Below are 14,597 nucleotides of genomic sequence, written 5' to 3'. Positions count from 1 at the left end.
TATATATGTGTGTGTGTGTGTGTGTGTGTGTGTGTCACTCTTAAAAATATAGATGCTTCAAGATGCCATAGGTAGCGCCAAACGGTTCTTTGTGGTGAAAGAAGGTTCTTCAGATTAAAGGTAAGAAAGAGATGGTTCTTTAAAGAACCTTTGACAGAATGGTTCCTTTGCAACATATGGTTCTTTTATGGCATCGCTGTGGAGAACCTTTTTAAGCACCTTTATTTTTAAGAGTGTTGGAAATATTGCTAGTCAATATTATCGGTAGAAGATATTTAGAAAAATGTTGGTAACCAAACAGTTGATAGCCACTGACTTCTATAGTATGGGGGGAAATATTGTGGAAGTCAATGGCTACCAGCAACGGTTTGGTTACCAACATTCTGCAAAATTTCTTCTTTTGTGTTCAGCAGAAGAAAGAAATTCATACAGGTTTGGAACAACATGAGGGTGAGTAAATGATGACAGAATTTTCATTTTTGGGTGAACTATCCCGAAGGCTATAAAACACATTTACATATTTAGATAGGCTACCAAATCAACTACAGAGCAAGGTGCCTTCAAATTCTGTAATCTGAATGTCTTCATTGATCAATGAAGATATTGAATTAACATCTTTTGGTGCACTAAGCCAAAACAGATCATCTCTGTCATGGAAAGTGTGAACAAATGTAAACAAATGGCTTTTGGCAGTAATGAATTCATCATATAGGCTACCATTCTTGAAATGTCAGAATGCTTATTGGCTGTCAGAGGTATATCATAACACCTCTCGGTGAGTAATCTGAATCAGAATTAATTCATCATGTCATAGTGTGTTATATTCTGCTGTGTTGCCAAGTGATTTGATCTGTCCTTCGTTAGCTGTTAACCTTTAATCATGACTAATTTGTGCTGATGGAGGCTCTGGAGCTAGATTCGATTTTCCAAGGATCCCGTTTTAGTCGAATATGACATCAACTGGCCGTTTCATGATATAAAATGAAAGATTCGGAATCTTTCTCAGGATGTTTGCCTACAAATTAATGAAAACCTTCACACCAATTGTAGCATGTGGCATATAGTCCAGAAATCAAAGCTTGTACACAGATGTGATGGCTACACCTGAAAAGCGAGTGGCAAATGTGACCACATGGGTAAAATTGGTCTTAATCAGCCTGTCACGCTGTGTCAGACAGTCAGGTAAAGGGATGTCAAAGCCTAATTCTCTCAGGTCACAAGGTCCCATCCCTGCACTGAATCTAGCTGTCAATTAAATGATCTAATTATGCTTCCGATTGGACGCGTTTCAGAGTTTGTCAAGGTCTTTTAGCGTTGATGTATTTGACCATACTGATGTATAACCATTCATACCCTGAGAGATCTTTATATGGATTCAGAGAGATAAAAACAGAAAACGTACCTCTACGCTCTTAGAAAAAAGTACAAAAGCTATCACTGATGTGGTACCCTTTCAACCTTACCCATAAAGGGTGCATATTAGTACATTAAAGATACATAGTACCTGAATACATTTTGAAAAGGTAATGCCCCAGTGACAATTTTTGTACTTTTCTTTCCTGAGTGTACCAAAATATTAATGCCATTTCATGGTAAATATATCCTATGTCAGTGCACTTACAACATGACCTTATAAGCATATGTTTAAGTCTGTGGAAGGTCTGTCTGTCTATTGTTTTGCTGTCTAGTCTGCCCTCACCAGGACAAAAAGGAGACAACAGGTAATAACTACATGGAAAGGGAACTAATCCACATTACATTTACACAATGGCATGACATAGTGTAGCATAAACAATAATGTAATGTAGACAATATTCAACATATAACAAGCATCCAAAATATGTGTTATTATAAGAACATAGAATAGTTTAAACATTTACAATAACAACTTTTTTTTTCTTTTTCTGAAAAGCCTATGATTGGTTGTTTAATGACAGGTTCCTTAGTGACAACTTGCACCACTAATGCTAAACAAAATAGTTTTTAAGTGTTTTTCATGGGCAATATCAATGGAAATGTTTAATAGTCTTATTGGAGCTATGAGTAAGACATATAAATTGACTTTCAAACATGAACCTACTCTGAGATTTAGTGACTGTATTTAAGTAAAAATGTGACAACTAGTCCTCGGTCTTTCTGGTCACTGAAACTCAAACAATCATAAATTATTGTAAACCACTAATTATAATAACTGTATTAAATATTGCACCACACTAGTTAAAAATGACACTGCATAATGCACATATTCCACTTTTTTATTAATAGTGTTCCAGTCCTTTGTTGTAGTATTATGTTGTGTTACTTATTAATATTGTACAGGCCTTCTGCCTTTAGCTTTGTGCATTAGCAGTGTATCAGCTATACGTGCCTTCAATTTATATAATAATGTATACTGAATTGTAAATATCGACTTTGTTTGCTGTGCTGTGCTGTTTTTATTCCTGAACGATAGAGAATCTTTAATCCTCAGGCAATGTATTTCCCATGTTTGTACACCAGGGGGCAGGTTTGCATAAGACAGCAGCTAAACAACGTTGTAAAGAATGCTTTGCAAATAAATAAATAAAATAAATAAATAAAAAATAATACATAACTGAATATAGGAATATGTCTTTGAATTGCACATTCACTGTCATGTTCCAGTCAAAGTTCTGGGTAGGCAATCTGTGCTTGTTGTAATAATATGGGTACATCATTGGGAATCAATTTTGTAATTGTCACACAATTATATTGCATTAACTTATTAAAGTTCTGTAGAGTAGTTAAAAATTCAATCAAATGACAGTTGAGCAATAGATGGGAGTCAAACACTTATCATTGTTCTTGAATGAAATTTAAAACCTAGAGAATCTTTCTCATTAATCAAGCTATATAATATCAAAAATTATTGTGAAAGAATGCTTTGATAATAATTGAAAAATTAATTGCTTGATATCTGCAGGGAAATAACACTTAATGACATTGCAGTTAGAATGAGAGCAAACTTTTTGGGATTCCTCTTGACCGGAATGCTGTTTTGAAACACACTTTATTTATTTTGTGATAGTTTCAGTCTGAAAGTTTCTATCTCATACACATGTAATTAAGAAAATGAGAAAATCTGGCAATATGTCTCATTTTAGATCTATCTGTGCATCAGTTGTATCTTCTCGTACCATTTTAATACACTATCCCTGCCAAATCAGAATATAACTGTACAGCTGTTCAAGAGAAGAAATGTTATTACAAATAAACACAGCTGATGCAACTGTAACTATTGGGACTATGAATCCAAATCAGATCCAGATTAACCATAACCCACGGAGCACCATATAATATGAGTTTTGTGTCAGAAACAAAATGATTCATGAGTTCGGTTTACTAAAATTATCCCTCAACAGCTATTTACTATTGCTTATTTATTGCAGAAAAATAGTTTCTGCACAACTTTTTTTTTTCTTGTATCCTTCCTGTCCTCTGCATATAAAACGTGTGCTGTCGTGTGAGAATAAAGATGATCTACTGTGTACATATGATTAACCTGTTTTATTGAATGGCTTTCTAAAGCAATAAACCACTCAGCTGTGGTCTACCTCAAGATTTTTACTTACTGCAGACAATTTATTATGTAGAGAATCAATGCAAAACACAGAAAATCTGTGCAAGACCTGAATTTATTGACTTTCACTTAATAAAGGTTATAGATCCCATTAAAGAACCTTTAGCCATCGGCGCCACAGAAAAAGCAGCGACCCATAAACTGCAGTGAATGAATATCAGATGTGATATTTCAACAAATGGATCTGATTCCTTGCTGCTTTCTCATCATTCAATAAAATATGCTTTATATTTGTTGAAGCAGATACCGTTTCCCTGGTTACCATCCACAGAGGTATTTTCTTCCGTCTCTTTGTGTTGTCTCTTTATTTCTAAAGGCTGAAGAATATGAACATTATGAAAAGTTAATTTCTGAATTCCATGAGTCCCAGCTCACTGATCTGAAATCACGACAGAGCTCTGAAAAGGTTATTAAAATGCTGTGTTCTGTCACTCTTCTAAAAGACAAATGTTTTAGGTGCATCTGTCCTTGGTTAGCAATAGGAATTTGCCAGTAAACATTACCCCACACCACTGGTTCAAAAATAGATTTGTATTACTTACATACAGCTCATTTCATTCTCATCTGCTTGAGTATTTTTCCCACAGGTAATAAAAGCATTCAAATATTTGAGCCAGACGTTGAAAACTTTGACCTGTGATCTTTTGTGTTTGGTCATTACCATAATTTATTACATCATGTAATGTGTAAGAGTACCTGCAATAGAAAAAAAGGATCATGTATCAGTTTATTTCCTCAGTGAGTCAGGTGTTTTGCTCTCTTTCTATCACTTTCCATCTCTGCTAAAGGGGAAGGTGCCATTTAGGCAGGTGTCACATCCATTATTCATGTATCTACTCCACCAACAAATTTCTTACCAGACACTTCACTTCAATTAGCCCTGAAAATGTCTCTTTTTTTTTTGTTGCTGCGTGTTGCGAACTCAAAAGCACTCGATAGAGCTCCATTTGTAGCCAACTGAGCCTTTGCTCTGTCAATCTCTTGTCTGTGTATTCATGGCTTTCAAAATGTGTTCAAGTGCAGCACGATAGAATCAACAGCTAAATCAAATAAGGTACAGTCGATTCACAGAGACATCGTAATGTGAATCCACACAGCCTGAAGTCTAAAGCATCTTCATTGATAGTGAACAAGAGCATGGTTTTGGACTTGAATAGAGCTGAATCCTTTCAACGGCTGAATTATTTTCTTTAAGGCCCAAATATTAGGCAGTATATCTACAGCTCTTCATCTGTTCTTCAGTATTTTGATCAAGATTGCTTCTATTGATATTGCTATTTCCTCTTGTAATGACGAACACTTCATATTCAAGTGGGAGCGTCATACACAGATGGGAGTGAATGAAAATGTAGCCACTTTTAAAATGTCAAGTAGCCCAGTGTAATTTTCACCGACATTATGGAAGAAATAAGTGCTGTTAATCCATCATTTCCAATTTCCAGAAGCAGAGATGACTTCAGGAAAAGTCTAAATCACACAGATGGAAAGGTTCTGGCTTGGTCATCAGCATGTTCTATAAAATCTACCATATGAGAATCTAATTCTCACGAACCCATGTAAAATGACAGTTCATATAATTCGGCAGTGGAGCTGTAATGCATCAATCCCATGTTCACTCTCCTCGAAACAGAGACATTACTTTTTATTTTTTTATAACAAAAACAAAAAGTTCGTTAACTTTCAGGTTAACGAACAATGGCAACACAAATAATCTGTACCACTCATTTGTGTCTGATCATTGTAATTAGGAACAATAATGATGCACAATGAACAGCATAAAATGTTACCATATGCTAAAAGGCAGCCTACACAAAATGTACAATGTGTTTGTAAATTAAAATGAATTCAAATCCTAAAACAGAGCTATAGGAGAAAGCCTAAATCATCTTTACCAAAGGAATACTACCCTCCATAATTCTGGGTCTTTTTGGATGTTTTCTTTGCTATATAAGACAATATCCCATATAACCTTCCAAGAAGAAACATTGGTATTTTCGAATCTCAAAGGTCTGAAGTTATGTTAATTAATTAATTAATGACATGGTTTTATTCAAGTTTAACATTGAAATATTAAAATCTTTAACATTAAAACATCGAAATCTTTCTCTTTTACTCTCTTTCTATGTATTTCTTCACAGACATTTATTTTTATATATGCACTACTATGAAAAACTTTGGAGTCAGTTAATGATCATGTGACGTATGTATGTATCTATATATATATATATATATATATATATATATATATATATACACATACATACTGTACACATACACACACACACATATATATACATATGTATATGATCCTTCAGAAATCATACTAATATGCTGATTTTCTGCTCAAGAAAAATAAATAATAAAGCATAATAAATAAATAAAAATAAATAATAAATAAATAAAAATTATTAATAAATAATTAATATTTTTTATGCAAAACACATACTTTTATATATATATATGTATATATATATACACACACACACACTGTAAATATAAACTCGTATAAACTGACTGTTAAAAGCCATACATGGGACACAGTCTATATTCATTTAATGCAGGGGACAGATTGACATTTTAGCTGAGCATTCTTTACTGTCGACACTGGGTCAAATCATCACTTTGCCTGACAGTAAAAGCCCAGACATCATTCCGTCCATACTTGAGCTCTGTTTCTTTGTGAATCTGTGCTTTTTGAAGAACTCAGATAACCACACTTTCCCAAATGTTAAGGGTGGCTTAAACTGGCATTTGTGGCAAGGCCAAGATATCTCTCAGCGCTGTCGGGAGAAGAGATTTCTGAAAGCGTTATTATAGTTCTTGTTGAAGGCTGTGTAAATGAGCGGGTTGAAGAAGGAGTTGGAGTAGCCCAGCCAGAGGAAGACACTCTTCCATATTGGTGGAATGTGGCAGGAGCACAGCGGGGTGATGAGCTCGGTGAGGAAGAAAGGGATCCAGCACAGGACAAACACTCCGATGAGGATGCCCACCATCAGAGCTGCTCGCTTCTCTTTCTGCTCTCGCCATGTCTCGCTGTCTGTCTGGAACGTCACCGTGGCATGGCGTACTGTGAACACCATCTGAGGCTGCTGCCTGGAGGCCTCTTTCACCTGAGGGAACAGATATGTCTTGAGCATTACTGCTGTGAGTGGATTAAGGTCAAATAAACCACAGTATTTAGTACATGAGTAGTGTACATCCCTACCGGGTGTCATTTTATTCTGATTTTTTTCAATAAAATAATTTATTTATATTACATGTATTTCTCATAGATTATATGTGAGCCTCAGCAATGTACACTTACCATTTAAAAGTATAGGTGTTTTAGAAAGAAGTCTCTTATTCTCACCAAGGCTGCATTTATTTGATAAAAAAAAAAGTAATATATTTTAAAATGTAATTTATTCCTGTGACGAAAAAGCTGAATTACAGAAATCATTACTCTCACATGGTTCATAAAGAAATCATTTTAATATGCTCATTTGGCTCTGTCTTAAATATTTGTTATTAATATCTATGTTGAAAATATTTACTGCTTAATAGTAACTGTTTGTGGAAAACATATTTTTTTCAGGATTATTTGTTGTACAGAAAGTTCAAAAGAGCAGCATTTATTTAAAATAGAAATATTTTGTAAAATTTTAGATGTCTTTACTGACATTTTGATCAATGTAATGCATTCTTACTGAATACAAGTATTAATTTACATAATACTGAAAACAAATCTTAGTGAACTTTTGAATGGTATGCACATTTAATTAAATTCCTAAATGATTTAATTACACTGATAATATAGATGAAAATAAAAGAAAAGAAAAGCAAAAGCTACTGAATTCAATACAGAGATTTTGATCCTCCTCATGCATGCCGTTTTTTCGAGTCATTCTTTCTAGGGTTAAGATAACATAATATAAAAATGCATAGAACCTTTGCAGCATTGAAATGGCCATGAAAATAGCCATTTAAGCATAAGCTTTTAAACCCTTAAAGTTTCTGTATCAAACCTTTGACAATCCCTCTTAAACCCACTGAAGTAGAACAGGATGGTAATAGAGTAGAAAATAATGTAGAACTTATCTAAGGGAGGTGTCAGGAATACTATTCCCTAAAGTGTTGTGACATGCTCAGAGATTAAACCATGCTGTTCAAGGTAATAGAGTAACATAACGGGACATTCAAGATCAGTCGGCTATTGAATTGCTGTCTAGCAACAGGTAACAGGTAAAATAGGTACGATCTGAAACAATAGAGAAATCTTGAGAACAACAATTCTCTGCATAGTACAGTATTAAAATGCAGTACACTGGTATGTGAGGGATAAAGAATTCAAAAGTTATTTAAAAAAAGCATATCACAACATATCATCTGTACCTCTCCAGCCTCTGCAACTGGAGTGATGGTGTTGGTCCTCTTTGATCCAATACGGAACTTAGCAGCTTTGTATATCTTCCAGTAGACAAACAGCACAACACAAAGAGGCAGATAGAAGGCCCCGAATGTAGAAAAGATGGTGTAAGACGGCTCCTGGCTCACCTGGCACTCCATGTCCTCTTCTGAATACGTCTCACCCCAGCCAAACAGAGGGGAGAGGGAAATAACAGACGACAGCAGCCAGGTCAAGCCAATCATCACATTGGAGATCTTCTTTCGGGTCTTCAGCGTGTACTCCAAGTGGCGAGTTATGGACCAGTAACGGTCGAGGGCTATTGCGGTCACATTCCAAATGCTGGCTGTACAGCACAGGACGTCAAAGGATATCCAGATTTGGCAGAGAACTCGGCCCAACTTCCATCGACGACCGTTCAGCTCATGGACTAGACTGAGAGGCATCACCAAAGCAGCCACCATAACATCAGATATGGCCATGGAGGCCACTAGATTGTGGGGCACACGGTGGAACGTTCTGACTCTGAGAATTGTGACTAGGACAAGCATGTTCCAGAAAAATGTAGCCACCACAAGCATGGCCAGAAGGGTGAATGTCAAGACGCTGAAAACTGTCTGTGGTCTGTAGACATTTCCATATTCTGAGCTTTGATTAAAGGAGCTGTTCTGGCTGACATCAGCCATGTTTTTGAGTGCTCTTTTTGTCCGCTTTACACCACTTACAAAATAACAAGAAAGATCTTCACTGGACTGCAACAGCTGTAAAAATGAGAAAAAGGACATTTAAAAATGCAGCTTTTACAGATATTCAGTGCTGTCAACTGGAAAAAAATAGTGATATCCAGGCTACAGTGAAACACTTTAAAACCCAGAGACGCAATGGAAAACCTTCTTTTAAAAACCCAGCATTTTAAATTTTTTAAATTTTTTGTGACAGAATGACAGAATTTGCGTTTAAAAATTAGTCTAGAGTCATTTTTTAATGAACTTTTTTAATGAACTTTTTTAATTAGGGAGTGTTTACATGACAGTTTTCAACTAAGAACTGAAAATTTTGGTCGTTTATTTACAGGTGTTTTGGGAGCCTGAAAATGCTAACTTTTGAAAATGGGTTTCAAAGTTTTTGAAAATGATACTTATCGTCTATGAAACTGTGAAAATGCAAATTTGTGAAAATGGTTATGTCATACACATGCTTATTACATCTTCTGTCTAAACAAATTCATATCTGCGCATGTGCATATGTTTCTTTACAAAGTGACATCGCCAACTACTGGCTTGGCAAGCATACAGTAATACAACATATTTAATTGTTTTTGTGGATCCATGTGGGATCCTTTTATTAACATTGTCATTTGTACGTGAAACTTTTCCATTTTTAGTGCAATCTTTGTAGAAACAGGACAATAGAACAATAGAAAACCACCTGCAAATTAAGAAAACAATTTCATAAAAAATGCAAATAAAAAAAAATAAAAAAACTTTATAAATTTGACAGCACACGCGCTGCAAATGCTCATGACACAACCAAATAAAGAAACGAACTGCAAATAGAAAAAAGCACCTGCAAATTAAGAAATCAACTTCATCAATTTGACAACACAGGCGCTGCAAACGCTCACAACACAACCAAAAGAAATGCACTGCAAATAGAAAAAAACGGCTGCAAATAAAAAAAACCCCCAACTTTATCAATTTGACAACACGGGCTGCAAATGCTCACAAAACAACCAAATAAAGAAACGCACTGCAAATAGAAAAAACGCCTACAAATAACAACAACAAAACTTTATCAATTTGACAGCACACACGCTGCAAATGCTCACAACACAACCAAATAAAGAAAGGCACTGCAAATAGAAAAAAGCACCTGCAAATTAAGAAATCAACTTCATCAATTTGACAGCACACTTGCTGCAAATGCTCACAACACAACCAAATAAAGAAATCGCACTGCAAATAGAAAAAACACCTGCAAATTAAGAAAACAACTTTATCAATTTGACAGCACACGCTGCAAATGCTCACAACACAACCAAATAAAGAAAGGCACTGCAAATAGAAAAAAGCACCTGCAAATTAAGAAATCAACTTCATCAATTTGACAGCACACTCGCTGCAAATGCTCACAACACAACCAAATAAAGAAATGCACTGCAAATAGAAAAAAATGCCTGCAAATAAAAAAAACCAACTTTATCAATTTGACAACATGCACTGCAAACGCTCACAACACAAACAAAGAAGCGCACTGCAAATAAAATTCTTTATTTGTTTGTGTTGTGAGCATTTGCAGCGTGGGTGTTGTCAAATTGATGAAGTTGTTTTCTTGATTTGCTGGTGCTTTTTCTATTTGCATGTGTTTTCTGAAGCCACCGTAAGATGCAGCAAACGACGCAAGACACCTTGGTAAAAACAGCGCAGTAGAATGCAAAAATGTGTTCTTTAAGAAAAAAGGTGGACTACTAGTGAAAGAAATAAAAGTCATTATACATAGCCTATTTGTGAAGTGAAACTCGCAGTGCAATACAGGAGACATGAAAGTGCCGTCAGTTTCAGCAATACCAATGGACGATGGCACGAATATTACGAAATATCTGACCACTGTACAGTCTGCTAGTATTACCACATGTAGATGACCCAGAAAAAAGACATTTACCACAGATTCTTGTCAGTAGACATTGTGTAATAAAACATATTTTTAGCTGAAATGACATGCCAGAGAAAATATGCCATTCGCATCTTTGGAGTGGCAGGGCTGATTTTGAAATGGCAGACTAAGGTAGATTCAGGCTGGAAACATGTCAACGTTCCCGACGAGTCCTGTGTAACATTTCAACTTAGTAAAAATGTTATAGCCCACTGGCAGAGAGTTGCAATTATTAAATAGTTATTTTCTCAATGAGGAAAGATCTAATAGATTTTTGCCCTGTCTGCTCAGGGTCAGCAGCCAAGAAGTGTCATGTACTCTATCCTTCTGAAGTCTGAATCTTCAGAAACATACTATTTTCTGCAACAATTTGTGCTGATAATTAGATGTAAAATATAGCACTGCTTGTAACATTTCTCCTTCACAAATTGGATTCTGGACTATTAAATGATCCTTACTACAACTGCTCTGTTTTAATGATCAAAGTGTTTGCATTTTGATATGCATCTTGCTAGGAGCGAAATCTAATGAAGTCTTTGATAATTTATTCATATTTAATTTGAGCGAAAAGCTTAAATGCATATTTTACTACAGGTGCATGCATCAATATTTTAGAACATGTATTCCTTCATGACACTATACTTCCATCATGCTTTGTGACTGCATAATAAATCTGCCACTGGAATCTGTTCAAGATGTAATTGTTCGAAAACGTAATTGCACTTTCGAACAATGTCTGAGTGAAAATTGGCCAAACTGATTAAGCATTGATGTATGGCTTAGGGAAATCCATGAGCAGAAACAATAAACATGTCAAATAGAAGAGGTGAAATATGGAGAGGTAGATTGCTGACCAAACTAGCCCTTCTTGTCTTCCCATGCCTTAAGGGGAAAAACAAGTAGGGGTTGATATATGCCCCGATGTATGTAAAACATTAAAATATTCATAACACCTCCAGCTTGAATACACAATAAATCAATAGAATATTTTATTCTATTGGTCTAAATCAAACATCGACTCCAAGTGTCAAACAGTTCTTTTAGACAGTCCACAAATGAAATGCATGTGTGGGAAGTTAGGATTTTCGTAAACCACATAATTTCCTTTAATCAAATATGAGACATTCAACAGACTGTGTCATCCGCTCTCACATAGCTAATGCCCTCATCTTTGAATCATTACTTTAATGACAGTTAAAACAGTGCCGCGTCGGAGGGCTCATCCTAATCACACTGGCACTTCTTCACTCTTCACAGCAGATTCCTTCAAACGTAAGGTGACGAGGGTTCATTTTAGTGCACTTACAGACCTGCTCAGTAACACAAGGCTCCTTCAAACTGTTTCTGGCAAGTACATATAAACCACCAAATGTTTTGTGTTGTATGCATAATATGTAACCTACAGCAGCTTATTAGTTCTCACTTTTAAAGGTGCACTCAGTGAGTTTTGAATTTGTGCCTGTATGGTTTTGGACTTAATGTCACCTATTGATGTTGATACATGATGTTTGTTTGGCTATTTTTGTCTCATGCTACATACATCACTAGTAGACATTCTTGGATTCAATGCCAATTAATTTTTATGTGTTGTTGGAGGTTCATACTGGTAAGCGGTTTGGCTGCTGCTCTGTACTGTGATCAGACTGCCGTGAGTTCTCTTCCCTGTGGTCACTGTGTGTTGAATGGAGGCATTTTTCCTTGATCTGTGACATGGAAGCTGCTGGTCGTCATAGTTTGTTTAATCACTCCAGCAGAGACTGTTTGTTTGGGCATTTTATATCTACACTTTACTCATTCTGTCTGAACTGTCTGGTGGACTGTGCACATGCTGATCCACAGAAGTGACTTCAGGTAAATTGGGACACGTTTTCCCATTAGAATGACAGGGGAAAAATGTCCCGATTCTCCTCTTCTGTGTGATGTTGTGTACATTGTGTTTGTTATTGTTAGATTTGATGTTTGGTTCACATGTCGTTTTATGTTCATTCTTCATAAATTATCAGCCATGAGCACTGACTGAAAGCATAAAGAAAACACTATTGTTTTTGTTATTACACTATTAATTATTATTAACTCAACTGCATGATGAGGCTGGTCATGTGATCTCCATATGGCAGCAATACATGTCCCTCTCTAAAACAGATTTTTCTGCAAATCTGCATTTTAATGATATTTATCAAAAGTTCTGTTCATTTGCAAAATGTTATAATTTGCAACATGAGTGCATCTGTACACTTTAAATCCATCATCTGGCCAAAGTAACTACATCAAAAGGTACATTGTGCACTGAACTGCTCTGTAAAGGCAGTTTATGTGCATTGATTTACATATGCTAAGCATCCCTGTTACATGTCAAGATGCCCTGCGATTAACATATGCAAAAGCCATGTAAGTGCATGCGTATGCAAAAAAAAAAAAAAAAACTGAATTCTGCACATCGCGCGACTCACATTTGTAACATTATTTCATATATATGTATGTATATATATATATATATGCTATGTGTGTGTGTGTGTGTGTGTGTATAGCCTACATTGGAGGCAGATTTTCTTAAAATTATGGGTGACAGTTGAGTTGCAAAGTATTTGAGTAAAGTTGTAGTTATGATTCTCAATATTTTTGGTAATAAACTTAGCCCACTAATGAATTGGAAAGACTACTACTGTCACGTGATATTCACATTACTTCAACTATTAGGCTGTATCTCCGCGGATACAGCAACATTCAATGGCATATAACGTTACTCTGCGAGATTTTCACGCGCACATATTCACTGCATCTCATATTGTTTTCTTCCCCTTCCCACTTACCTTTAGGCAAGAACACTTTTGCTTCAGTGAAGGCAGTATCACCCCATTCGGTAGAAAGCAATATCCTGAGAGAACACTGTCAGTCTCTGGATCTTGTGTTCAAAGGAGTGACCGCGCTCCTGCAGTTTCTCAAGTCGCCACCTCGGCGCAGACCACATGGATGCAAGGTTAAGAACGTTACCATATCAAATCCCAGTGAGATAGACAACTGCACTGAGCTGTGCTCTCATGAGGCTACAGTTAAACGTTGCGTAGCTATATGTGTACATTGTTTCTTCCATTTTTGATTGTAGCTTTCTGCAGTTTTTGTAGCCTACAGGAGAAATTACATTCTGAGGCAGCTATTTCAGCATGTGAAAAGCAATATATAAGCTATATTAGTGAGGAATGATTTTCTAACTAAGCTTCATGATATTTACTCTGCCCCACACATAACCCTCGCACAAACTCACCTGTTGACATTAGATCTAGAACACTAGTAGTATGTGGATTTTCGAGCATTTCAAATTGTGAGGCGAACTTCATAGAATTTTATGTTATATTTTTAAAGACGTTTTCAAAAAAAAAAAAAAGAGGCTCTCACAAAGCTATATATATATATGTAGGCTACAGACACAAAGAAAGGGAATAAGCAAACAAACAAACACACATACAGAATACCTCATTAGTTGGTTTATTAGTTTTGGACACCTAGATAATTAGGAGCAGAAAAAAGAGAAATATAGGCTATCCTGTCTTTGCAAATTCTGATTTATTGTAACCTTTAGCCTATTTATTTACACTTTATATGAATATAAGTCATTTTCCTTTACATACCAACAAAATTCCTTATTTTTATACATATCTTATGCATAAAGATGTCTTCTGGCCTGTCCCCTGCCAGCCAGCGCATATTGAAATGAAAGATTTATTTATTTATTTTTTACATTTTTTTGTGAACATATTTTATGTAGCTTTAGTTGCTTGAAGTTTCAGTAGGTTAAATGTCACTGTCAAGCCTGTTACATAATATTGATCTTATAAATAACTTAAAAAAAAAAAAGTATTTGATGATAAAATATTAAGTTAAAATTAAAATAAAGTTAAGTGTAGAACTGTGTAGCCAAATCATAGATCCGTTTAAATTAAAATTCAAAGTTACATTTGTTCCTAA

The 14,597-nt window shown here is 35.5% G+C and overlaps 1 protein-coding gene across 2 annotated transcripts; it reads right to left on the bottom strand.

The window, feature by feature from the left end:
* Positions 1-6,137: 6,137 nt before the first annotated feature.
* Positions 6,138-13,583, bottom strand: htr5aa (5-hydroxytryptamine (serotonin) receptor 5A, genome duplicate a). Of its 2 annotated transcripts, none has more exons than XM_058760013.1 (3): positions 13,445-13,583; positions 7,970-8,743; positions 6,138-6,708 (listed from the first exon to the last, which is right to left on the bottom strand). In XM_058760013.1, exons 2-3 carry the CDS (start codon positions 8,666-8,668, stop codon positions 6,373-6,375), a joined length of 1,035 nt encoding a protein of 344 aa, XP_058615996.1. In that variant the 5' UTR covers positions 8,669-8,743; positions 13,445-13,583; the 3' UTR covers positions 6,138-6,372. The 2 variants fall into 2 exon arrangements, with proteins under 2 accessions (XP_058615996.1, XP_058616002.1); XM_058760019.1 differs by having other exon boundaries at positions 8,132-8,743.
* Between the last annotated feature and the right edge of the window lie 1,014 nt (positions 13,584-14,597).

This window comes from Onychostoma macrolepis, chromosome 02 (genome assembly GCF_012432095.1).
Source record: "Onychostoma macrolepis isolate SWU-2019 chromosome 02, ASM1243209v1, whole genome shotgun sequence".
In the NCBI taxonomy this organism is placed as follows: Eukaryota; Metazoa; Chordata; class Actinopteri; order Cypriniformes; family Cyprinidae; genus Onychostoma; species Onychostoma macrolepis.
The sequence above is the reverse complement of the archived record's forward strand: the minus strand, read 5'-3'. Positions and strand labels throughout refer to the sequence as shown.